This window comes from Propithecus coquereli, unplaced genomic scaffold, assembly GCF_000956105.1.
Source record: "Propithecus coquereli isolate 6110/MARCELLA unplaced genomic scaffold, Pcoq_1.0 Scaffold28, whole genome shotgun sequence".
NCBI lineage: Eukaryota > Metazoa > Chordata > Mammalia > Primates > Indriidae > Propithecus > Propithecus coquereli.
The window spans coordinates 12,334,426-12,359,388 of record NW_012148396.1 but is presented as its reverse complement, the minus strand read 5'-3'; the positions used below and the strand labels follow the sequence as shown (position 1 = coordinate 12,359,388).

At 55.5% G+C, this 24,963-nt stretch overlaps 2 protein-coding genes across 2 annotated transcripts in view; one reads left to right on the top strand and one right to left on the bottom strand.

Annotated features, from left to right (window-relative positions):
* The window catches only part of EXOSC4 (exosome component 4), a 2,372-nt gene extending 1,548 nt beyond the window's left edge, over positions 1-824 (bottom strand). Inside the window, exon 1 of the mRNA XM_012648119.1 lies at positions 602-824. Coding sequence (XP_012503573.1) covers positions 602-772 — 171 coding nt within the window. The 5' untranslated portion in view covers positions 773-824. The remainder of the gene's footprint in view (positions 1-601) is intronic.
* A 14,865-nt stretch (positions 825-15,689) lies between these two features.
* On the top strand, positions 15,690-24,929 carry OPLAH (5-oxoprolinase (ATP-hydrolysing)). Its single transcript, XM_012648159.1, has 27 exons — positions 15,690-15,839; positions 16,065-16,288; positions 16,364-16,555; positions 17,056-17,155; positions 17,237-17,360; positions 17,446-17,641; positions 17,723-17,888; positions 17,990-18,128; positions 18,214-18,281; positions 18,418-18,683; positions 18,790-18,902; positions 18,997-19,167; positions 19,322-19,459; positions 19,551-19,689; positions 19,829-19,941; positions 20,124-20,275; positions 20,746-20,906; positions 20,989-21,090; positions 21,167-21,341; positions 22,768-22,952; positions 23,056-23,202; positions 23,293-23,427; positions 23,610-23,759; positions 23,856-24,013; positions 24,096-24,256; positions 24,396-24,493; positions 24,724-24,929. The coding sequence occupies exons 2-27, from the start codon at positions 16,118-16,120 to the stop codon at positions 24,868-24,870; spliced, it is 3,867 nt and encodes a 1,288-aa protein (XP_012503613.1). The 5' UTR covers positions 15,690-15,839; positions 16,065-16,117; the 3' UTR covers positions 24,871-24,929.
* Positions 24,930-24,963: the final 34 nt, after the last annotated feature.

Below are 24,963 nucleotides of genomic sequence, written 5' to 3'. Positions count from 1 at the left end.
CTTGAGCCCAGGAGTTTGAGGTTGCTGTGAGCTAGGCTGACGCCACGGCACTCACTCTAGCCGGAGCAACAAAGCGAGACTCTGTCTCAAAAAAAAAAAACCAGACGGTTTTATTTAGAGTCCTAGTCCTCAGGGAGTTTATGTTCCAGTGGGGGAAACGAGGGGAGGGGGGATTAAGTAAAATTGACGTTTGAGGTGGTAGGTGCATAAAAGGAAATGTTTATTGTAGAAAGGGGATCTGCCACGTGGATCAGGTGGACTGGGGAGGCGTCATACGGAGCTTAACGTCGGAGTAGAGAGTTGAGAGGAGAGGGAGCGAGTGGAAGAGTGCCTGGCATAACGAGGAGCCGCAAAGAAGGCGGGCGCAGGGAGAGGGGGCGAGAAAAAAGGGACCACCGCGCGATACACTGTAAGGACTGTGGCGTTGACTCCGAGATGCGGCACTGAGCAACTGCTGCGTGAACGGAGGCGCACCGACCGTCGCCTCCCACGCCTCCGAGCCTCAGGCAGCCCGGCAGCCCCGCGGCGGCCGCAGTGCCCGCCACAGCGCGATTCCTCCTCCCGGCCCCGCAAGTTGCCCGGCTGGCGCACGGCCACTCGCCTCGTGCGGCCCGTAGACCACCGCCAGCGCCTTGGTGTTGCCCTGCTCGATGTAGGCCGAACCGTCAGCCTGCGCGAACACGCCCATGCGCGCCTGGATCTTGCGCAGCTCCCCGGCACGCCGCCCGTCTACGCGGTAGCCCTGATCCGACAAGAGCTCCAACCCCGCCATGCCGACAGACGGCCAGCCCCTCTCTCGGCCTCTACAGAGAACTACAGCTATTGGCAGCCTGGGGATCGCAATTTCCGTCTGTTCGCCCCCACTTCCGGTTCCGGGGAGATGCCACTTCCGGCGGTCAGTCCGCACTTCCGGTCCCGGGGAGGGGAGACCAACCAAAGGCCTCATTACCGTCCTTGAAAGCCTGCTTGCCTTTGCTTCCTTTCGAGCCCCTTCGAGTTTGTTCTAGGGTCGCCGCGAGGCAGCGCCTGCTGGAGGGAAGCGCAGATTTCGGTCTTCGTCCTTTTGCGGCCATAAATGCTCCCAGCTGGGACGCATTCTCTGTTCTCGTTTTCTTACCGTTTAGTTTTTACAGTTGTCCTTTCAAAAAATATCTTGTTTGAAATAAGAAAGGGGCAAAACAAAAAAGAAAAAAAGGAAGAAAATCTAATAGGAATAAATTTATTAGAAAACTTTAAAAACTAAAAAAAACAGACCCGGTTTATATTACACATACATATGATCATTTTCTTTGTAGGGCAGTTTTAACTTTCCTCGTTCTCTTGGTTCTGTCCGCACGTCTCTCCCCGTCAACCTTAAACTAATAAATATTTTTTTCCATACTCATCTGATTACGTACAAATCATAAGCAAACACAATTGTACACGTACAGCTATCCAGAGGCTTTTGGAATTCCGAGAGTCTTGTTTTGTTCTGTTCGAGACAGGGCCTCAATCTGTCGCCCAGGCTAGAGTGCAGTGCTGTCAGCCTAGCTCACTGCAGCCTCAAATGCCTGGGCTCAAGTGATCCTCCTGCCTCAGCCTCCTGAGTACCTGGGACTACAGGTACAAGCCACCACACTCGGCTAATTTTTCTATTTTTAATAGAGACGGGTCTTGCTCTTGCTCAGGCTTGTCTCCAACTCCTGACTTCAAGCAATCCTCCTGCCTTGGCCTCCCAAAGTGCAGGAATTTACTTACAGGCATGAGTCACCATGACTGGCCTTGTGGTTGTTGTTTTTTTAAATGGTATCATTTCATACATATTTATTTGTGTTTTTTTACTTTAAAAATACCTTATGAAATCCCTCCAAATAATCCTGTGGCGCTCTCATTTTTTGCTGGCTGCTTGATAGCCATGGGGTGGATGTATTGGGATGTGTTTCCACCACTACCCCATAGTGGACAGTTCGTGTGTGTCCATGGGATTATATTTGGGGGATGGAACCCCAGGGGTATGGTTTCTGGGTGAAGGCTATAAGAACATGAGTTTCTTTTTCCTTCCTCACAAAGAATAACTTGTGGTTTTAAAAATAAACTTTGCCAGCCTGCACTGTTACTGACATTGTGTTGTTCCTCTTATATTTTCTGGCCCTGGTGTATTCCAGCCTGTCATGTCTATCCAGCCCAATGGAAAAGTGAGAGAGACTTTCCTCCCCAGGCACCTTCTGTCTCCATGGACCTGTTTCCCAGTGGTCAGTGTCAGCAGCAGGGAGTTCATTTCCCTGCTACCAGGTTCCATAACTGAGCCCTTTCTGAGCTTTTAGGAAGTGACATTCCCCTGCTTCAAGTTTGAAAGTGAAAGGTTGACTCCAGTGGGTTGCAACACTGACCAAGAGGAGAGGAGGCACTGAGGACTCCTAGGGTGGTGACCAGGTCCATGTCCCAGCATGGCCAACACCTGGCACCTCTCAGGTCCTCTCGTACCCTCCAGTTACATCGAGTCCCACACTGCAATCAAATGGGCCTCTTTTTTCCCTCTGAGAATGCAGATTCTATCACCCTTTCCAGAAAGAGGCTATGTGTCTGTTTATCTCTTGCCATGTAACCTTAGTGGCTTCAAATAACAAAAATTGTTCTATTATTATCTCTTGGCAATTCTAGGGATTGCCTAGGCTCAGCCAGACAGTTTGCACTTAGGATCTTTCCTGCAGTTGCTGCCAGATGGTGGCCGGGGCTGGCACCACCTTGAAGACTTCTCCCTCATGTCTTTAGTGGCTGATGCCGACTCTTGGCAGGACCTCAGTTAGGATTTTCGGGCAGCACACCTACACATGGCTTCTCCTCACAGCCAGGGCTTCCTCACCATATGGTGGCTGGGTCCCAAGGGCAGCCTCCCGAGACAAGAGGGACAAGATGTGCATGGCACTTTCATGACCTAGCCTCAGAAGTCACATAGTTACTCCTGCCAGACTCTGTGGGTCAAGGCAGTCATAAAGGTCTGCCCAGGCTTAAGTGGAGGGGACAGGGACCCCACCCCTCTGTGGGGGGAGTGTCAATGTTATACTGCAAGAAGAGCAGGTGCCCTGGGAATGCTGTGGTGGGTTGGGGAGATACAATCTGCTACAGGGGCCCATGTTCAGCAGCCACAGTATTCCCTACAAAGTGGTTGTGATCTGAAAGACGGCACGAGAGTTAGCAGGCCGCAGCCCTGCTGCTGCAGGTGGTCCAAAGCCATGATGGGTCACCATCCTCTGCCACCGGCAACCCTTGATTTCCCCACCCTGGCTGGCCTGAGCTATTTACTGGTGGAGCGACCCAGGCCTTCATCCCTCAGCAGTCTGAGCTCTTGCTGTCCCTGTTCTTATTGGGCTGGGGTCATTGTAGTTGTCTCTTGACGGTCCTCACTGATGTGGAAGTCCTAAGCTGCACACCCCCCCCTCGCCCCGGCAGCGTCCCTACCTTCAGAAACTAGGGCCTCCAACCTGGCAGCATCTCAGGTTTAGGATATGGGGCCACTCCTACTTCATATCCTTGGTTCTCTGACCCTGGTATTCTAGCTGTAGGGCACACACATGGGTGGGTCTAAGTTTTAGAGGCCTAAGGCTTATGCAAATTTGGGGTCTGTGTTGAAGGTCCCCAAGACCAGCCCCAGAATCAATGATTTACTAGGAGGACTCAGAGAACTCAGAGTATATAGTTGTACTCCTGGCTAAGATTTCTTATGGAGTGAAAGAACAGTCTTGCTAACGGCTAACAAGAAAATAAATTCCTAACTGGCAGCCACTTAGAGTAGCACAAACCCTGTCTCAAAGGGTATAACCTGAATATCTCTGCTACAGAGATGTTTGCCTAGCAATTAAAAGAAGCTGAGGAAGACAAAAGAAGGTCTAAATCCTCATCAACATTCCCAGAGCTGGTGGATTCACATTCCAAAAGAGAAAATGTCTCCAGAAGAGTGAAAGAAAGGGTAGACTATCTGATGGACTGGCATCAAAAATTCACTGCCTGTGAAAAGATTTTTCGAGTATTGTTTAAACAGCCTTGAAGAAGTTCCTGAGCTGACAGTAGGTGTGCAAATTTCCCCAGCTTCCTCAAGAAGAGATAGTACCTGATGGCTCCCGATATCAAGAGGAAAGAAGAAACTAATTTCTGTTATCAATCTGCTACCTGAGAAACAGAACAAGCCAACACAGCAGCTTCTCAGCTGTTTTCTGCTAACTGGGCTACAGTCATAACCCCCTTCCCTTCCAGCCTGCCTGAATAAAGAGCCAGAGTCGTTTGGCCCCAGGGCCGGAGCCTCTCTTTATTTTCTGGCACTGTGCCCTCGAGAGAGAGTAAATAAACTTTGTGCTTCTATCAATCCTAAACTTTTGTCTGAGAATTCTTTCTCCTCCCGGCATATGGACTTCACACAGAGGACAGACATAATCAAAGTCAGCAAAGGGAAAGGCACAAAGTCGAAAGGAAACCAGGTGCTTCCAGAGTCTTCTCCCAGTGGATTCACAGAGGCACTTAATTCCCCAGCAACAAGCTGGGACAACGTGTATGAAATGCTGCCTACCAGGGAAGTTTCTTAGAGACTCAGAGCCCCCAGACTTTTTGGAGGGCTGGTCACACAAGCACGCTCTGCCAGGAATGTACCCAAATTCCAGACTCCCAGGAGGAAAGCAGGTATTCAGCATAAGCCATATTTGTTTATACAAACAGTTTAGGCCAAGAGAGCCACTCTTATCAGGGAATGGTGGGAATCTTTCTGAAACCCAAGTTCCCAAATACCAGCCAACTCTGTAAGCTTGCGATTTTTTTTTTTTTTTTTTTTTGAGACAGAGTCTCGCTTTGTTGCCTGGGCTAGAGTGAGTGCCGTGGTGTCAGCCTAGCTCACAGCAACCTTAAACTCCTGGGCTCAAGCGATCCTTCTGCCTGAGCCTCCTGAGTAGCTGGGACTACAGGCATGCGCCACCATGCCTGGCTAATTTTTTATATATATATATATTTTTTTAGTTGTCCAGCTAATTTCTTTCTATTTTTTTAGTAGAGATGGGGTCTCGCTCTTCCTCAGGCTGGTCTCGAACTCCTGAGCTCAAACAATCCACCTGCCTCGGCCTCCCAGAGTGCTAGGATTACAGGCGTGAGCCACCGCGTGCGGCCGCGATTTTTTTAATTTTTACTTTTTATTCTCATTTCTGATGAATAGTCCAGGGAGAAAGCTGCCTTTTGAAGAAGAGCAGGCCTGATGTGTTAATTCTACTCTGCCCAAGGTCCTCTTTAAGAAATAGAAGACAAAATTACATATCACACATTAGGTGAATAGAGTGAGAAAAGAAACCCCAACATATAACAAAAAATGTTAATGTTGACAAATACCACAAACATCACAAAATACAGAAAACCAATGTAATATTAATATAATGTTAATTAACTGCCTGGCATGTAATTAACTGTAACGTGTTCATCCTGCATTTTTTGGATACATATTCCAATGCCTCTTAAGGTGACAATCCTTTATGATGCCACCTTCTATATATAGAGAGAAAATAATTCAGTCTCTCCTCTGACATGTTTTATCAAAATTTACTTTTATTATTTATAGTTTAAATAAGTCGCTTTAAGGTAACTGCTCCTTTGGGTAATATCATGTACATTTTTAGGATTGTTGTTAAATTTTAGGAAACCCGTATCAAATTTCTTCTACATTTGAGCCATAAGATTTCAGGGCCTTTTGGGTTTTCTTGCTTGTGACTAATCTTAGATACTCATTGAGCTGACAACCCTCGTTAGCCAATTTCATTAGCTTGTGCTGTCATAATACGCGGCGGAGGAGGTGGGTGTGTTTCTGGAAGCCATTTCTACCTCAGAACCACTTGCAGTAGCATAGATATATCAGGAAGTGACTGTTCTCACTAAACCCAAACTAAATGTCCCCTCAACTCAACCTACTCAGAGCTGGGTCCCACATGCCTTCTCTAGCTCCATGCAGCCGAGCAGGTCGTAGTGGACGAGACAATCTTAACTGACTATGGTTAAAATATTTTATGTTTGTAAACTTTACTATAATAAACACACGAATACTATTGCTGGAGTGAGGGGCTGGAGTGGCCCCTTGTGGCTTCATGGTGAATCTGTCCCTAGAGCCCCGACTCCTTAGGGTGACACAAACTCATCCCAGCAGTGTACCACCCAGAAGGGGATGACACCCAGCTGGCAGCGTGGCTGGGCCGTCAACAGACAGCACCACCCCATCCTCAGGCTGATGGGGAATTTGGGAAGATCAGGAAGTCCCAATGTTGTGAGCTCATTGCCACAGGTCCTAGGGTCTGGGATGGGTCCTTGGTATACAGTGCCACCCAGTGGGAGCTAGAGTATTTGGGAAGGCTGGGAGGTAGGTACTGGCAGAGGAACTACAGGCAGGAAGGGCACAGTTGTGTCCAGAGTAGATGCCGATTCTGGGAAGAACAAATCACTGCCCCCTCCAGGGGAGAGGGGCCTGAAGTTGTTGGTCTCTGCTGCTACATATTGGGCATTTGGCAGTGGCAGGTGGACCACACAAAGCCACCATCCCAGCAACCATGGCCACTCTGTTCATAGGCCTTTGTATAAGCACAGCTGTGCCATCTTTGCCTGCAAAGTCCAGAATCTGGCCTCTTCAAGGCAGTTACCACTGCCTGCTCCCTCTCCTGAAATCAGTACTGGAGGGACACCTGCACTCCCATATGCACTGCAGCACTATGCACGATAGCAAAGAAATGGAATCAACCCAAGTGTCCATCAACAGATGAATGGATAAAGAAATGTGGTATATTTACCCAAAGGAATACTATTCAGCCATGAAAAAGAATGAAATCCTATCATTTGCAGCAACAGGGATGAAACTGGAGGTCATTATGTTGAGTTATATAAGCCAGGCACAGGAAGACAAATATTGCATGTTCTTACTCATGTGTGGGAGCCAAAAGAGTTGATCTCATGGGGATAGAGAGTGAAATGATCATTACCGGAGCTGGGAAGGATGGGGATAAAGAGAGGTTGGTTAATGGGTACGAACACACAGGTACACAGAAGGAATAAATTCTAATGTCAATAGGGGAATAGAGTGATTATAGTTAGCAACAATGTACTGTATATTTTAAAATAGCTGGAAGAGAGGACTTGAAATGTTCCCACTACACAGAAATGTTAAATGCTCAAGGTGGATGATAAATGCTGGGGATGGATATCCCAAATACCCTGACCTGATCATTACACATTCTACCCATGTAACAAAATATAACATGTATCTCATATATATGTATACATATTATTATCAATAAAGAATGTTTTAAAGGGGTACATTATCCTGTTTCCTTGTATGTCTTATCATTTTTTGTTGAAAACTGGACATTTTGGGTAGGCACAGTGGCTCACGCCTATAATCCTAGCACTTTTGGAGGCTGAGGCAGGAGAATTGCTTGAGGCCAGGAGTTTGAGACCAGCCTGAAAAAGAATGAGACCCCATCTCTACAAAAAATAGAAAAATGAGCCGAGTGTGGTGGTGCCCAACTGTAGTCCCAGGTACTGGGGAGGCTGAGGCAGGAGGATCACTCGAGCCCAGGAGTTTGAGGCTGCAGTAAGCTATTAATATGATGATGTCACTGCCCATTGGCCCGGGTAACAGAGTAAGAACCTGTCTCACAAAAAAAAAAAAAAAAAAAAAGAAAGAAAGAAAAAGAAAAAGATAAGAAAAGAAAAAGAAAACTGGACATTTTGGATAATATGTTATAGCAGCTCTGGATAATGATTCACTAACTCCTCCTGGCCTTGGTGTTGCTGTTTTTCAGTTTATTTTGTTGAGCAGCCTGCCTGGACCGATTCTGTGAAGTCTGTTCCCTGCAGTGCGCAGTGTCTGATGCCACTGCCCAATTTTCCCTCTAGTTCTTATTTTTAAGAACTCTGGCTTCCTGGAAGTTGCATTGGGTCAGCATCGTTTAGTGTTCAGCCACCAAATAATTGGTCAAAGGTTTTGCTTAAGCTCTCCAAGCCAATGAAACTCCCATAGGGTACCTCAGTCCCTGCCTCCACTTTTTTTTCTGTGTCTTGATGGAAAATCAGAGTACTTGACCACTCTCTGACCCCAGCCACCCAGTGGTAGGTTTCCCCGGCAGGCTCGAACCCAAACCAGGGCCTTGAACATTCCTAGTCACTGACAAAGGTATCTAGGTTTACTAGAAAGAAACTGACCCCAGTCTTTAGTTAAATTCCTTAAACCCTCATATAAACTCCATACCCTGACACCTTGGCTGTAGACGTAGCTGGGGAGAAGTCCCTATTCTTTCACTGTCCATTGTGAGGATGCTGCAGCCTCTGTATGTAAGTTCCCCTAGTAAATGCCATGGACTGAGCACCCTGGTGCTCAGGGCTCTCTTTGGAATCCCAACCAGTCCCACCTCTGACAGTTTGGGGCACTCCCTTGTGGGAACTCTTCTGCCGCCGCTTTTGGGGTAACTTCAGGTGTGGGTTCAATGGGATGAAGCAGCTCCCGTCCTTTCCTGATGTATCCACATGTGGTTGGTGCACTTTCATGTCCCCCACATTCAGCCAGTGTGGTGGGCTGAATAATGACCTCCAACAATATTTAGGTCCAAATCATGTGAGCCTGTGAATGTACCTTATTTGGCAAAAGGGACTCCTATGATTAAGTTAAGGATCTCAAGATGGGGAGATAATCCTGGATTACCCGGCTGGGTGCTGGGTGGGCCCTGGGTGTAGTTGCAAGCAACCTCCCAAGAGGGAAGCAGAGGAAGTTTTGACTGCAGAAGAGGAGGAGGCCGTGTGACCACATAGGCAGAGATTGGAGTGATGCAACCAAAAGCACAGGAATGCTGGCAACCCCTAGAAGCTGGAAGAGGCAGGGAAGGAGTTTTCCAGAACCTCCAGCAGGAACCATTCCTGCGAAAACCAACCAACCAACCAACCAACCAACCAAATCCCTTGATTTCAGCCCTGTAAGACTCAGCTTGGACTTCTGGTCTCCAGAACTGTTAGAGAATAAATTTCTGTAGTTTTGAGACTGTAAGTTTGTGATAATCTGTTAGAGCAGCAATAGGAACCAATACACCCAGTGACCAGTAGCTCTCCCAAGTGGTGCGGCCTAGCGCCTGTGCGTAGTCCTGACCTCCCAGGGATGGGTGTGGCAGTAATGGGGTCCTTTTTTGGTTGTCTCTGTCCCTGTTTTCTACGTTAGACTTCTGGTTGGCCTGCCATTTCAGCTGTTCCTATAAGTTTAATGGCACTGTTAGCTTTTCCATAATGTCTGGCCACCGAGGTTTCCACTGCCGCCCACCACGCTCAGGCATGGCTTTCTCCACACTCGACTTCCACGTGCAGTCAGTGTGTGGCACAGTGCAGCTGTGTCCTGCCACCTGGCCTCTTGCCCTGGCAGGGTCTGGGGACCTGGGGGTGGGCTTCCCCAGAGCGATGCCCTGCTCCATGGATGTTGGGGGAGCCAGGGGAAGGGGAGCCCGGTATTCTTGGTTGCCCCTCTGGGAGTGGAGCTTTCATAACAGAGAGCTGGGACCATGGGAGCAGGTCAGGTTCAAACACCACAGATTCCTGCTGTTCTGACCAACACTCAGTGGATCTTCTGGAGTAAATGCTTCCTGTTTTGCTATGTGCCCAGAGGGAGAGGCACTCCACCATCTCAGGAGTCCTGCCCCGCCAGGGTTCTCAAGGGGAAGCCTGGAGCTGTCGCTTCCCCATGTTCTTCCATACAGGCTCGTTCAGATTCCAAGGACTGACAGCTGCACCCCATCCCGAAGCAGGGCAGCCTAGGCATCCGAGGGTGGCAGCACTGCTGGTGGCCACCTAGGCCCAGCTGAGGCCACTGCCCAGTCTGCTCTAGCAAGGTGGGAGGGGCTGCTTCTACCAGCCAGGAGGGCTCAAGGAGGCTTGTGGGTACAAGATTCAAGTTCATCCCCCCGAAGTTCCCATCCCAGGTCTCAAGGCAATGACTCTGCCATGCAAAAGCTGCACGTGGCATTCCTCTGCAACCCTGCTGCCTTTCAAATCAGGTGGTGAGTCTCGTTCAGTACAGGAGGCTGTGCTAGTGTTTGTTGCTGTGTAACAAGTTGCCACAAACATAGTGGCTTAAAATCCTATCTGTTCATTAACTTACATCTCTGTAGGTCGGAAGTCTGGGCACAATGTGGCTGCCCTGAGAGAACTGGTTTTGAATTACTGTCTGATGTTGTTACTTCCTTTCAGCCCAAAGGGCATTCTTTAGTATCTCTTATGAGGCAGGTCTGCTAGCAACAAAACAAAGTCCCTGTCTTTTTTTTTTTTAAAGGCTGGTCAAGTGAAGCAGTGGGAGTGGAGAAGGAACAAAGGAATCTGTAACTGGTTGTGATGAATTACAAAGTCTCTGTCTTTGTTTATCTTGCACTGACTTTATTTCACCTCTATTTCCATGGTTTTACTGAAGGCAGGATTCTTGCTTGCAGTTTTTTTCTGATTTCAAGTGGACCATCCTGTTGTCTTCTGGCCCCCACTATTTCCGCTGAGAATTCAGGTGTCAGTCTTATTGGGGTTCTCTTATATGTGATGAGCCATTCAAGTTTTGTGAGGAGTGATGAATCATTACTTTCACAGTTTTCTGTCTTTGCCTTTTTTTTTTTTTCAGACAGAGTCTCGCTCTGTTGCTCGGGCTAGAGTGCTGTGGCATCACCTTAGCTCACAGCAACCTCAAACTCCTGGGTTTAGGCAATCCTCCTTCCTCAGCCTCCCGAGTAGCTGGGACTACAGGCACGCACTACCACACCCGGCTAATTTTTTCTATTTTTAGTAGAGACGGGGTCTTGCTCTTGCTCAGGCTGGTCTTGAACTCCTGAGCTCAAGCAATCCTCTGGCCTTGGCCTCCCTGAGTGCTGGGATTATAGGCGTGAGCTCCCACACCTGGCCTGTCTTTGCCTTTCAATTTTGATTATGATAAGTCAGCTCCTGGAGGCCATCCACATTCCTTGCCGTATGACCCCCTCCAGCAGTAGAGAACTTCCTGTGCATAAAATCTCTTTCATGCTTCCAGTCTTTTCCACCAAGAAGAGGCCAGTCCTTTGAAGGAATCACCTGATTCAGTCAGGCTTAGCCCAAATGATCTCCCTTTATTTCCCAGTGGTGCCAAAAAACATAACATAACATAATCATGGGAGCAGAATCCATATTCTCAGGATATGCAGAGTGTGTGCGGCAGGAAGTTCTGGGGCCTTCTTAGAATTCTGCCTGCCATAATCTACCCTCTGGCTTCCAGAGAATGTCTGAGCTAGAAGTTCACTGACTTAGCCTCTCATTCTTTTGGGGTAAAATCTCTAGTACTGTCAGAAAGACTCTACTCCATAATCCTTGGAATTGGGATCATTTCCTAATTATAGGAATTATTTAAATTGTCATGATTTCCATTGAGGTTTAGTGAAGTTGCTACCTAGTCTCCTGGAGCACTGGTCTCAGCAGTGCCAACGCCCAGCCACCACAGGTGAGAACTCCCCACCAGGGGCCACTGTGCCCCACTAAAGTAGCCAGGGAAGGGAACATGAAAATCCCAGAAGAATCTGCAAATTAACAAGTGGAAACTACAGGCCGGGCGCGGTGGCTCACGCCTGTAATCCTAGCACTCTGGGAGGCCGAGGTGGGTGGATCGCTCAAGGTCAGGAGTTCGAGACCAGCCTGAGCAAGAGCGAGACCCTGTCTCTACTAAAAAATAGAAAGAAATTATCTGGACAACTAAAAAAAAATATATATATAGAAAAAATTAGCCGGGCATGGTGGCACATGCCTGTAGTCCCAGCTACTCGGGAGGCTGAGGCAGAAGGATTGCTTGAGCCCAGGAGTTTGAGGTTGCTGTGAGCTAGGCTGACGCCATGGCACTCACTCTAACCCCGGGCAAAAGGGTGAGACCTTTTTCCAAAAAAAAAAAAAAAAACAAGTGGAAACTACATCCATCAATAAGCAAAAAGAGAAAAAATGATGTGAAATAAATAATCATGATGTAAGAAAAGGCCACAAAATCAAACTGACTGCAGAGAAGTGTCCCTTTAAAAGATAAATTGGATAAAAGAAGAAAATCCTTTATATGATCTAAAATACAAGCCCATTGTCACCCTTGGGGGTAGCTCTCCTGTCCCTGGGGAATCCCCTGTCCTTAGGCCCAGGTGTTCAGCCACAACGCTGTGGCCCAGATATGGTTCCTCCTCCAGGGTACCTGCAAGCCTGCTGCACCCTCCATGTGACAATGCTGTGGCCCTGCCACCCCTGTAACAGGCCCAGCCTGCCTTGTGGTGGCACTTGAGATGGACTGCCAGGTCCATCTTTTTGCCTGCAGCCCCATCCCATGCTCTCCTAATGTGCTCATTGGCACACCCACACCCCTGCAGTGCTGACCTGCCCTGGTCACCTCTGTCCAGCTCCTGCTGTTGCTGGGCCAGAAATGTCCCCTTCCTGCAGGGCAGCTTATGCACCCATCCTCCCTGACCCCTTAGATGCCATGTCAACTGTGACTGCCCAGATATCATGCCCAGGTGCCCAGACTCATGTCCTGGCACAGGCAGACTGGGAAGCTGCAGCTGGTGGCCAGTGGCAGCCAGGTGGGCAGGTGGGGATGTTTGGATCCTCTCTCCCTCCCTTCATAACACACCTGGGCTGGCCTGGGACAAAGAAGCTTCCATCTTCCAGGAGGGGATTTCTGGAGGGACCCAGAGGCCTGGGGCAGGTCTGGGCGTATAGTGGCCATTTGGCCTTCAGGGGCCAGAAATCAGAGGTTAGGTGAGCCCCACCATAGGTGGTCAGAACAGCTGGGCACTGACCCTGAAGTCCTGGAATGTGGCCAAGGCATGGGGGCAGGGACAGCCGCTGACCTCATAATGGTGGGATCTGCTGTCCCTGGCCAGCCTGCCGGCTGCCAGCCAGCTGCTGCCCCTGGCTGCCGGGCATGTCCCTCCTCAGCAGCTATGAGGGCCTGCGACAGGAGATCCAACGGCTGGCACAGGAGAACGAGGAATTGCGGCGGCTTGTGCAGCTCATCCAAGAGAACCAAGAGCTGAAGCTGGTGCTCAGGAACCGGGGCAGCAGCCTGGGCTTCTGCAGCTCTGGGTTCCTGGCTGAGGTCACTACCAGTCCCCGGCTGCCCAAGCGAAGAACAATCAAATTCAAGGATGCCGACAGAGGTGAGCAGTGGTGGGGGCTCTTCTCAGAGGCCACAAGGCTACACTCATTCAGCTTGTGCCAAGACAGAGAGAAGCCAGGCAGAAGCCCTGCCCCCAAGGAGCTGGGGGTGCCAGGTGCTGACTAGTGCTGCAGGGATCTCGAGGATCTCAGAGCAAAGCAAAGGGCAAGGGGGCAGGGTGGGGCTCTTTCAGGAAGCACAGCAGGGAGAAGGTGACATCCAAACAGAGTGGGAGCCAAATGAGGGAGCCACAAGGCTGAAATTCAGCTTTGCAGGCCAAGGAAATAGTCTGTGCAAAGGCCCTGAGGTGGCGGCAAGATGGGTGTGCCTCAGGCACAGTGATGAGGCCAGTGCTGCTGCAGCAAAGGGCAGAAAAGGACCAGGAGGGCCTCACAGTGTTAGAGGGAGCCTGAGGGCAGGCCCTATCTCTTCCTGGCCCTGTGCTCTCTGGGCTCCCTAGACTGATGCTGGGGGAATGAGGATAGTCTCACTCCTGGAGAGAAGGGACAAAAGCCTGGTTGGTCAGGGTGGAAGTGTGAAAAATATCAGGCTCTGGATATATATTTTGTCTGTTTTCTAAAGTGACACCTTGACATGCAGAGATGGATATATATTTTGAAGATGGAAGTAACAGGACTTGTGGCAGATTGGGCAGGGGATGTGAGAGAGAGGGCCTTGAGGGCAGCTCAAAGGGTTTGGCCTGAGTGCTGGAAGGGGAGCTGCCCCTGAAACAGGCATGCTGGGAGGTGACCCTAGGTCTCGAGAGAATGAGCCCCTTGCTTGGGGAAGTGTCTGGCCATTCAGGGAGAGACAGGAGGTGGGCGGATCCTGCAGGCCTGGTCCCTGACAGAAACAGACATTACCCCAGGGCATATGTACTGGAACAGCTGGGACGCTGACTTTCAGGGACAGATGAAGACAAGGAGCCAGCAGGGGTGGGGGGCGGGGAAGGTGGGGTGGCTAGGGTGATGCTCATGGGCAGTGAGAGGGTTTGCGGCCCGGGGATGGGCGAGGTGGGCAGCAGGTGGTGGTGGCTATGAGTGGGGTTGTGGAATCCTCTCTGGTGCACCCTGGGCTAAGAGCCAGGCTAGAGAGGTGTATGGGGATTGGGGGAATAGAGGGGGCCCAAGCACCCAGGAGCTTGGAGGTGTGAGTGGGCTGGTCCCAGTGGGAGGCTGCAGAAGCCTGTTGGGGGAGGTCTTGGAGTGAATGTGGTTGCTGACCCGAGCAGTCGACGTGGGGCTCCTGCAGCCCGGCAGTGGTGTGATGGTCTAGGCCCTGGCTGGGTGTAGGAATGGAGATAGGAGGGAGGTCCACGGCTAGGGATCTGGGGACAGCACAATGGAGGGCACTTGCCACTCAGCAGCTAGTCATCCAGACATGGCAGCGGCCCATTTCTGGGGCAGTGGGTCCCCTGTGCCTGATCCTGAGCCAGATCCCTGTCTACTGGGGTGCTGGAGTCCCCGCCCTTGGCCCTGGAAGGGCTGGAGAGCAGAGACCCAGGGGGCCAGCAGAGAGTCTGGACTGGTGGAGGGGGCGGGGCGAAGATCAGAGGGCGTAAGGCGGTTGCATCGGATCCTGGATTGCCCTTAATCAACCAGATCTCGTGTGTCCGTGTGGTGTGGCCAGTGGACCAAGCACTGGGTCCAGTTCCTTCTGACAACGTCTCCTTCCGTCTCCCTTCCGCCCTTACTCCCCCATCGCACGGAGGCCACCAGCCAGGGCAGCCCTGTTGCAGCCCCGGGCACCTGGCGGCGGGTTTTTTTTGTTTGTTTGTTTGTTTGTTTGTTTTTTTTTTGAGACAGAGTCTCACTCTGTTGCCTGGGCTAGAGTGAGTGCCGTGGTGTCATCCTAGCTCACAGCAACCTCAAACTCCAGGGCTCAAGCGATCCTTCTGCCTCAGCCTCCCCAGTAGCTGGGACTACAGGCATGCGCCACCATGCCCGGCTAATTTTTCATATATATTTTTAGTCGTCTGATTAATTTCTTTCCATTTTTAGTAGAGACGGGGTCTTGCTCTTGCTCAGGCTGGTTTTGCACTCCTGAGCTCAAACAATCCGCTCGCCTCGCCTCGGCCTCCCAGAGTGCTAGGATTACAGGCATGAGCCACTGCGCCCGGCCCTGGCGGCGGGTTTTGAGGACGCCCATGGTCGGCCAGCTGGGGCAGCGGCCAGCAGCGCCAAGGTGCCCTTGAGCCCGGCTGCGGGCCGCCGGGCTTGCACGGTCCGGGCAGGCCCGGGACTGACGCAACCGCTAGGGCCGGGCCGGGTTGGGCTGGGCGGGCCCGAAGGCCCCTCCGCGAAGCGCAAGGGCGCGGGCAGGGAGGGCCGGGAACTGCCACGCCCTGGGAGCTGCCTGGAGCCCAGCCCGCAGGCCAGGTGGGCGCGCCGCCGGGTGTCCGCCCCTCCCCTCCCCGCACCACCTCCCCCTCTCCGCCCCTGGTCACGCGCCCCGCCCCGTTGTGGCATAGGCTCCGCCCCATCCCGTGGCCAGCGTGGGCTGGCCCAAGGTCGAGCCAAGCGGGAAGTGCGGCTCACTCTCCTGCCCACCCCGACCCCGTGCCTCTTCGTGCTGGAGGAGCCAGGACCGCCGGCGGCCTCTAGGGTCCAGCGGCGCCTCCGCCTGCGAAGCGCCTGCTCCCCGGTTTCTTCCGCAACCCAGGAACACTGAGAAGTGGGTAAGGGGTTGGGGGGACCGGCGGGCTGACTGGCCTGTCCAGCTCTCGCTCTGACTCAGGCCGCTCTCTGAACCGTCCTGCAGCTCTGGCTCTGCCCAGAGTCGTGCCCGTGGGTCTCTCCCCCAGGACCCCTCCTGGACTGGGAAGCCCCCCTCCCTGATCTCACCCTGTTCAGGGATCAGCCCTACTGCCAATGCACCCAGGCTGACCCCCACCTCTGTCCAGTTCTCCCGGGGCTACCAGCTGAAGAGCTGCTACTGGGCACAGGCCCCACCATCATGGGCACCCCAGAGGGCCGCTTCCACTTTGCCATCGACCGTGGAGGCACCTTCACAGACGTCTTTGCCCAGTGCCCTGGTGGGCACGTGCGGGTCTTGAAACTGCTCTCAGAGGATCCTGCTAACTATGCAGACGCACCTACTGAGGGCATCCGCCGCATTCTGGAGCAGGTGGGCCGGGGCAGAGTGGGTGGGGTGGGGAGGGACCCACCATCAGAAGCCTGACGCTAACCATGTGGTCCCCAGGAGGGGGGCATGCCACTGCCCCGGGACCGGCCGCTGGACACCAGCCGCATTGCCAGCATCCGCATGGGCACTACAGTGGCCACCAATGCACTGCTGGAGCGGCGGGGGGAACGGGTGGCACTGCTGGTGACACGCGGCTTCCGAGACCTTCTGCACATTGGCACCCAGGCCCGTGAGGACCTCTTTGACCTGGTGAGCTCCTCCATGCCAGCAGGGGGCCGGGTTATGTGGCTCACACATCTCCAGGGGTGCCATGACCCCATGGGGTAGGCAGTTGGAAGGGTAGTGGTGGCCCCAGGGTACCCACCAACAAGCAGAGTCCCCCCAGCCCTTTGAGTGGGTACATGGTACCCTGTTCCTCCCTGCCAACATGCCCTATCCTGGACCCTGGGGTAGGGCAGCCCAAGCCAGCCCTGTTCAGGCTGAGGGAAAGGCGGGAGCCCTGCCCCCACTGCTGGATTCTGGGAAGAAGCTGCCCCTGTGGAGACGGGCGGTTGGCTGCACTCAGTTGCCTGGGGGCAGAGAGCCTACCACTGGCTAGTCCTTGCCAGGACCGCCCAGTCCGATTGTGTCTCCTGGGCCCGTGGACTGGCCTGCTGGGACACATCCCCTCGCCTGCCCTGCCCACCCACGCAGGACCCTACCAAGGACCCTTAAGCCTGGGCCTCCTCTGAGCCTCTGCCCACCCCCAGGCCGTGCCCATGCCTGAGGTGCTGTATGAGGAGGTGCTGGAGGTAGATGAGCGCGTGGTGCTGTATCGAGGGGAGCCAGGCGCCGGGACGCCCGTCAAAGGTGCGGGTGTGGGTGGCAGGTATAGGATCTGGGGGCTGGCAGATCCTGGTGGCCTTTGTGTTGTGATGAGATTTCTGGCAGGCCGCACAGGGGACCTGCTGGAAGTGCAGCGGCCGGTGGACCTGGGGGCCCTGCGTGGGAAGCTGGAAGGGCTCCTATCTCGAGGCATCCGCAGCCTGGCTGTGGTGCTCATGCACTCGTACACGTGAGTGAGGGCCTCCGGTGGCAAGCCTAGGGTGGTGGGTGGTGGGCCTCAGCAGGCACCGCGGCACCACGGGTTCTCGTCATAGGTGGACACAGCACGAGCAGCAGGTGGGTGCACTGGCCCAGGAGCTGGGCTTCACTCATGTGTCCCTGTCCTCTGAGGCCATGCCCATGGTGCGCATCGTTCCTCGGGGGCACACGGCCTGCGCCGATGCCTATCTCACGCCCACTATCCAGCGCTATGTGCAGGGCTTCCGCCGAGGCTTCCAGGGCCAGCTCAAGGTGAGGCCCCTTGGCTGCCCACTCCTGGCCCTGGCCCTATGCCTGCCTGGCCCTTCACTGCCACCTGCCGCTGGTTCACAGGATGTGCAGGTGCTGTTCATGCGCTCTGATGGCGGCCTGGTGCCCATGGACACCTTCAGCGGCTCCCGTGCTGTGCTCTCAGGCCCCGCTGGTGGTGTAGTTGGCTACTCAGCCACCACTTACCAGGTGGAGGGTGGCCAACCTGTCATCGGCTTTGACATGGGAGGTATGAAGCCTCAAGGGCAGAGTCTGGGGGAGGCTCAGCTGCCAGGCGGAGCAAAGCTGGGCTTCTAGGTCTTCGAGTGACTCCCAGCACGATCCCTCCAGGCACATCCACGGATGTGAGCCGCTATGCTGGGGAATTTGAACATGTCTTTGAGGCCAGCACAGCTGGTGTCACCCTCCAGGCTCCTCAGCTGGACATCAACACAGTGGCCGCTGGGGGAGGCTCCCGTCTCTTCTTCAGGTCAGCCACCCCTACCACCTCTTGGGTGGGGACACCCAGCCCTACCTCCCTTCCCACCTCCAATTCCAGTCCTCCCTTTCCCAAGGTCTGGCCTCTTTGTGGTTGGGCCCGAGTCAGCAGGAGCTCACCCAGGCCCTGCTTGCTACCGCAAAGGTAAGAGCCAGTATTTGCCCAGCCAGGCCTGTCTCTCCTCCAGTTGCCCCCAGCCCTTCCCTTCAGCCTCATCCTGGCTACCCACTCCTGGTCCCTGGCCTCCAGCTCCAAACCCCACTCCACACCCACCTCCCAGGGGGCCCTGCAACAGTGACGGATGCTAATCTGGTCCTGGGTCGCCTGCTGCCTGCCTCCTTCCCCTGCATTTTTGGGCCGGGCGAGGATCAGCCGCTATCCCCCGAGGCCTCCCGTAAGGCCCTGGAGGCTGTGGCCACTGAGGTTAACAGCTTTCTGACCAACGGGCCCTGCCTGGCCTCCCCGCTGAGCCTGGAGGAGGTGGCCATGGGGTTTGTGCGTGTGGCCAACGAGGCCATGTGCCGGCCCATCCGTGCACTCACGCAGGTACGTCCACCTTTGCTTGCCTTCCAGCCCTGCTCCCTGACCCCAGGAAGGGTACAGGGTGGGAGGGCAGGGTAGGAGAGACCACTGACTCCTTCTGGCTCTCCAGGCACGAGGCCATGATCCCTCAGCCCATGTGCTGGCCTGCTTCGGGGGAGCTGGTGGGCAGCATGCTTGTGCCATTGCTCGGGCCCTAGGCATGGACACAGTGCACATCCACAGGTAGGTCTTGGCGTGTTGCATTGGTGTGCATATGCCCTGGGCTGGGAAGCCAGGTTTGGGAGGTGCTCCTATTACCACGCCCCTGTCCCCACAGGCATAGTGGGCTGCTGTCGGCACTGGGCCTGGCCCTGGCAGACGTGGTGCATGAGGCACAGGAGCCCTGTGCCCTGTCCTATGCACCTGAGACCTTCGTGCAGCTGGACCAGAGGTTGAGCCGCCTGGAGGAGCAGTGTGTGGATGCCCTACGGGCCCAGGGCTTTTCCAGGTGGGCTCCCAGGGCTCTCAGGGCAATGGTCAGAAGGGGCTCCTGGACTCCAGGTGCTGGAGAAGACAGGACAGGTGTTCTTGTGGGGTGCTGGGTGGGTGGGGGCAGGCCAGCAGGCTCTTATGTGAGTGCCGCATCCACCCACCTACCCCAGGTCCCAGATCAGCACTGAGAGTTTCCTGCACCTGCGCTACCAGGGCACGGATTGTGCCCTAATGGTATCTGCCCACCAGCACCCGGCCACAGCCCGCTCACCCCGGGCTGGCGACTTCGGGGCAGCCTTCGTGGAGAGGTATGTGAGCTCCTCATCTTGGGGGCCCTGGTGGGTGGCCAGCCAGCCTGGCCACCTTGCCCTGATGGTTCCCTTGGGCCGGGGGCGGCAGGTACATGAGGGAGTTTGGCTTTGTCATCCCTGAGCGGCCAGTGGTGGTGGACGACGTGAGGGTGAGGGGCACTGGTCACAGCAGGCTTCGCCTTGAGGACACCCCTAAAGTCCAGACTGGACCTCCCCGGGTAGACAAGGTTGGTGGTCCTGCCATGCCAGCCCTCCCAGAGCCATGGGACGTGGGACTAGGTGTTGGTGGGGAGAGCATGCCCTGTTGAGAAGCCTTGGGAAGGGTGCTGGACCGAGAGGCTGTACTCACCCTACGCTCTTCCACAGATGACCCAGTGCTACTTTGAGGGGGGCTACCAGGAAACCCCTGTGTACCTATTAGGAGAGCTGGGCTATGGGCACAAGCTTCAGGGGCCCTGCCTCATCATCGACAGCAACAGGTGGGCAAGGCTGGCCACGATGGAGCCTGTGGAGGGGGGACTGGGGTCCCTGGTAGGGGCTTCTTTGGCCACAGGGGCCTGAGGGACTCTGTGTGTCCCATCACTGGCTTGGGGCTGTGGGGTCCCTGGTTGGGGGGGCTCTGCCTGGTACTTTGCAGACTCTCTGTTCTCCCTGCCCCCAGCACCATCCTGGTGGAGCCAGGTTGCCAGGCAGAGGTGACTGAGACAGGAGACATCCGCATCTCTGTGGGGGCCGAAGCCTCCGGCACAGTGGGCACTCAGGTTGACCCCATCCAGCTGTCCATCTTCTCACACCGTTTCATGAGCATTGCTGGTGAGTGGCTGCTGCCATCTTCCCCACAGCCCTGGCTCCTTGTGGGGTAGGGCACAGGGGTTCTGCAAATGGTGCAGAGGTAGGCACAGGCGGCATGGCTGACAGGCAGCATGGCCGACAGCACTGGTCTTGTCATGTGTGGTGGCTGGTAGGGGTGTACAGAGGGAAAGCATGCCCATGGCAAAGAGCACAGGGTTGATAGGAGGTACCAGGTTCATGCTGGTAACTCCAAGCAGGGCTGGGAAGAAGGTGGTACCCTTCACACAGACCAGGACATGGTCTGGCTATAGCCTCACTGTGCCCAGGTGGGCAGACCACCACCTTGGTCTTCCCAGGACACAGGAAAAGCTACTGAGTCCTGGGTTTGGGCCAGGGAGGCCTTGAACCTGGTGGGTCCTGTTCCTCTCTTTCCTGGGGCCATGCTGTGGGTGAGTGGTGCCAGCATGTACCTGGTCACTCTGTGTCCCCAGAGCAGATGGGCCGTATCCTGCAGCGCACAGCCATCTCCACCAACATCAAGGAGCGCCTTGACTTCTCCTGTGCCCTCTTTGGGCCTGACGGGGGGCTGGTCTCCAATGCTCCCCACATCCCTGTGCATCTTGGTGCCATGCAGGAGACTGTGCAGTTCCAGGTGTGGTGAGCCCCTCCCCTGCTCCCCACCTACCTGTGCCCTACCCCCCCTTTCCCACTCTGCACCTATCGTCTTGTTTCAGATCCAGCACTTGGGTGCTGACCTCCACCCTGGTGATGTGTTGCTGAGTAACCACCCCAGTGCAGGGGGCAGCCATCTTCCAGATCTGACTGTCATCACACCGGTGAGGGGTACTGCCTCGCAACCTTTGGTGGGGCAGGGCAGCCAATGCAGCTGACCATTGTTCTCCACCCCCACAGGTGTTTTGGCCAGGTCAGACACGGCCTGTGTTCTATGTGGCCAGCCGAGGGCACCACGCAGACATTGGGGGCATTACCCCAGGTTCCATGCCCCCCCACTCCACCTCGCTGCAGCAGGAGGGGGCCGTCTTCCTGTCTTTCAAACTTGTCCAGGGGGGCGTCTTCCAGGAGGAGGGTGAGTGGGAGTAGGAGTGGGGCTGGGGTGGCATTCAGCATGCTGGGACATGTGGCTACTGCTGGCAACCAGGAGGGGCTGGACCTGGGGATAGAGATAGGTGGTGACTCCAGGGGGCAGATGCAGATCATCTCTCTGAGATGATGGCAGGAGCTGAGAAGAATTCTGCCTGGGCCCAGGAAGGCCTCCTGGGAGGTGGTTTTGAACATGGGGAGGTGGCCAGGACACCCAGGGTCAGGCTGCTGGCGGGGGAGAAATTATTTCAAGGTAAGCAGCTGCTGGTGGTGTGTGCGGTCTATGCTGGGTAGGGGCTTTGGAGAAGCAGCGGGGCCAGGGTCAGGGGCTGCAGGCTCCTGGAAAGTTTTCTGGGCTTGGGTCTGAGTCACTGGGGGGTGGGGCAGCTGTGAAGGGCTTTCAGCTGGGCCCGTGCTGGGCTACCTATACACCCAGGTGCAGAGAGGATAGGGGTCTGAGTGGCCCTGTGATGGGGTGGGGGCAGTGGGGTAGGAGCAGCTGCGTTGCCCCAAGTGATGCTGAGCCTTGAGCTAGGCAGAGGACAGGGCTGTTGTGGAGGTGGAGGCAAGTGCTTGATGGGATATAGGGGAGGAGGGAGGAGTCGAGTTGGACAGTTAGAGGGTGGAGCTCTGGCACAGGGCAGGTGGGACAGAGAACTCAGGGAGGCATCTGGAGTGAAGGGAGGAGCCGTGGCCAGGGTGGGGGTAACAGAGTCATAGCCTGCTCTGGGCGCTGGGGACACAAGTAGGATGTCCAGGCCTGGCTGGTCCCTTCGTCATTGTGAACTGGGGTAGGGGCAAGGCTCATGGAGGGACACGTGCAGACACATGGCAGAGGCTGGGGCTAGGGTGCCTCAGAAAGGACCCTCACCCAGACTCCAGGGTGGAGGGGCTTTCCTGAGGTGGGGAGTGGTCCTGGGGCCAGCCCTCACTGCTTGCCAGGGGCTGTAGACCTTGTCCAGACTTGGGAAACCTAGGGGAGGAGTGCAGATGGCACTGACAGGTGCACCTTGATGTTCTTTGAAGGTACTTGGCTGGGGCAGCTGGCAGGGCTGAGGGCAGGCGAGTCGGGGAGGGTCTAGGGGAGTGGGCAGAGAAGGTGGGATGAAGGAGGGAGCAGAGTTTGCTGAGGGATGAAACTGCCTCCTGCTCCAGGCACCTCCAGCTCCAGTGAGGTCATTGGCAAAGCTGCTTGCCCAAGCCTAGGGTGCCCTGGGGTGCTGGGCTGTGGTGGGAGGAGGGTGGAGGCTGGGGTCTTTAGGGTACTGCAGGAGTCAGCAGGGGAGGTAGAGAGCCAGTGAAGGGCCAACATTGGGGGCTCCAGTGCCTAGTTGGGGTACAGTGGGTGTGGAATAGGGCACCAGGCAGCCCTTAAGCTTGGAGAGGGCTCAGTGGTGACCCTGTCCATCCAGCGGTGACTGAGGCCCTGCGTGCACCAGGCAAGATCCCTAGCTGTAGTGGAACCAGGAATCTGCATGACAACCTGTCAGATCTTCGTGCCCAGGTGGCAGCCAACCAGAAGGGCATCCAGTTGGTGGGGGAGCTCATCGGGCAGTATGGTCTGGACGTGGTGCAGGCTTACATGGGCCATATTCAGGTGGGCCTGGGTGCATGAGTTGGGGGAAAGCATTGTGCCTGCCCCTAGGCAGCTGGGCCACCCTGAAGGTGGCATGACTGCTGCTGAACCTTCTCCCTGCTAGGCAAACGCTGAGTTGGCAGTTCGTGACATGCTGAGGACCTTTGGAAGTTCCCGGCAGGCCCAGGGCCTGCCCCTGGAGGTGTCTGCAGAGGACCACATGGACGACGGTTCCCCCATCCACCTCCGTGTGCAGATCAACCCGAGTCAGGTCAGGCTGCCTGAGGAGTGCACCCACTTGGGGGTCAGGGGCGTGGCCGCCCACCTTCTGACGTCCTCTTCCCTCCCCTTGAATGGGCAGGGCAGTGCCGTGTTTGACTTCAGCAGCACTGGGCCTGAGGTATTTGGCAACCTCAACGCACCTCGGGCCATAACGCTGTCCGCCCTCATCTACTGCTTACGCTGCCTAGTAGGCCGGGACATCCCGCTCAACCAGGTCTGCAGGGGTGTGTGTGTGTGAGGGGGAGCCCCACCGAGTGCGAGGTAACCCTGAGTATGTCTGAGAGTCGGTCAGCCCAACTCCAGACTGATCCCAGGGGTGCTGGGGGTGTGTTTCTCCCAGAGCCCGAGAGTGAGGCCCACCCCCAGTTGCCTCTGAGTGTCCCCACCCACGCACAGGGCTGCCTGGCACCAGTGCGGGTGGTGATTCCCAGAGGTTCCATCCTGGACCCCTCCCCTGAGGCGGCGGTGGTGGGCGGCAATGTGCTCACGTCGCAGCGTGTGGTAGACGTCATCCTGAGGGCCTTTGGAGCCTGCGCAGCTTCCCAGGTTTGGCGTGGCAGGGTGGGTGCAGTTCTGGGGCCTGCTGGGCGGGGAGGGGAGGCTCCCTTCCAGCTCAGCGCAGTAGCCACTTGCCCTGGACAGGGCTGCATGAACAACGTGACCCTGGGCAACGCCCACATGGGCTACTATGAGACAGTGGCAGGCGGCACAGGCGCGGGCCCTGGCTGGCACGGGCGCAGTGGTGTGCACAGCCACATGACCAACACGCGCATCACCGACCCTGAGATCCTGGAGAGCCGGTGAGCACCGCAGGCCGGGGGCTGGGGAGCGGGCTGGAGTTGGAGTCTGGGCTGGAGGCACGCTGATCCAGTGCCCGCGCAGGTACCCGGTCATCCTGCGCCGCTTCGAGCTGAGGTCGGGCTCTGGGGGCCGAGGCCGCTTCCGGGGCGGTGACGGTGTGATCCGAGAGCTGCTTTTCCGCGAAGAGGCTCTCCTGTCGGTGCTGACCGAGCGCCGTGCCTTCCGGCCTTACGGCCTCCACGGTGGGTGGCCTCCTAAGGACATTGAGGCCTGCTCTGCCCCCTCCCCCACCCTGCTAGGCCTCCCCTTATGTCTTACCCTCCCAGCTCCTTTTCTCTTCCTGGCCTCCCTGGACACCTCGCACCTGGCCTCTCCCCACAGGGGGCGAGTCTGGTGCCCGCGGCCTAAACCTGCTGATCCGTAAGGATGGCCGGGCAGTGAATCTGGGTGGGAAGACGTCGGTGCCCGTGTACCCGGGGGTAAGGGTTGCGGCCTGTCCTGTTTCCACCTCCCCTCGTCGGCCCCATTCCACAGAAGGTGAACGAAGTTGTAAAAATAACCAGAGATCGAGTTAATTTGACTCCCAAAGGAAAGGGGGCACGTTCTGGCCAGGGGTGCGGGTGATGGATGCTGCCCTGCTGGGGAGAGGGCTGCAGGCAGGGACAGGGAGGGGCCATGCCTGTGCTGAACCTGCTTCTCTGCCCCTCAGGATGTATTCTGCCTCCACACGCCCGGTGGCGGGGGCTACGGGGACCCGGAGGACCCGGCCCCATCGCTGGGGTCGCCCCCGCAACCCCTGGCCTTCCCGCAGCGCGGCAGCGTCTATGATTACCGCCGGGCCCAGGAGGCTGTGTGAGAGCCTCCACAATAAAGATCCCTTCAGTCGCCCGGTTCTCAGGGCGCGGCTACCGGGCCAAGTTCGAGCTCTGCGTTGTGCTGTTTGTGCCGG

Bases quoted from the DNA above. Each gene is read 5' to 3' on its own strand.
- OPLAH (XM_012648159.1), top strand. From the start codon at position 16,118: ATGGGCACCCCAGAGGGCCGCTTCCACTTTGCCATCGACCGTGGAGGC. The intron at 20,907-20,988 runs GTGTGGTGAGCC...GTCTTGTTTCAG, and splicing joins AGGAGACTGTGCAGTTCCAG to ATCCAGCACTTGGGTGCTGA. The intron at 23,203-23,292 runs GTCAGGCTGCCT...TTGAATGGGCAG, and splicing joins TGCAGATCAACCCGAGTCAG to GGCAGTGCCGTGTTTGACTT.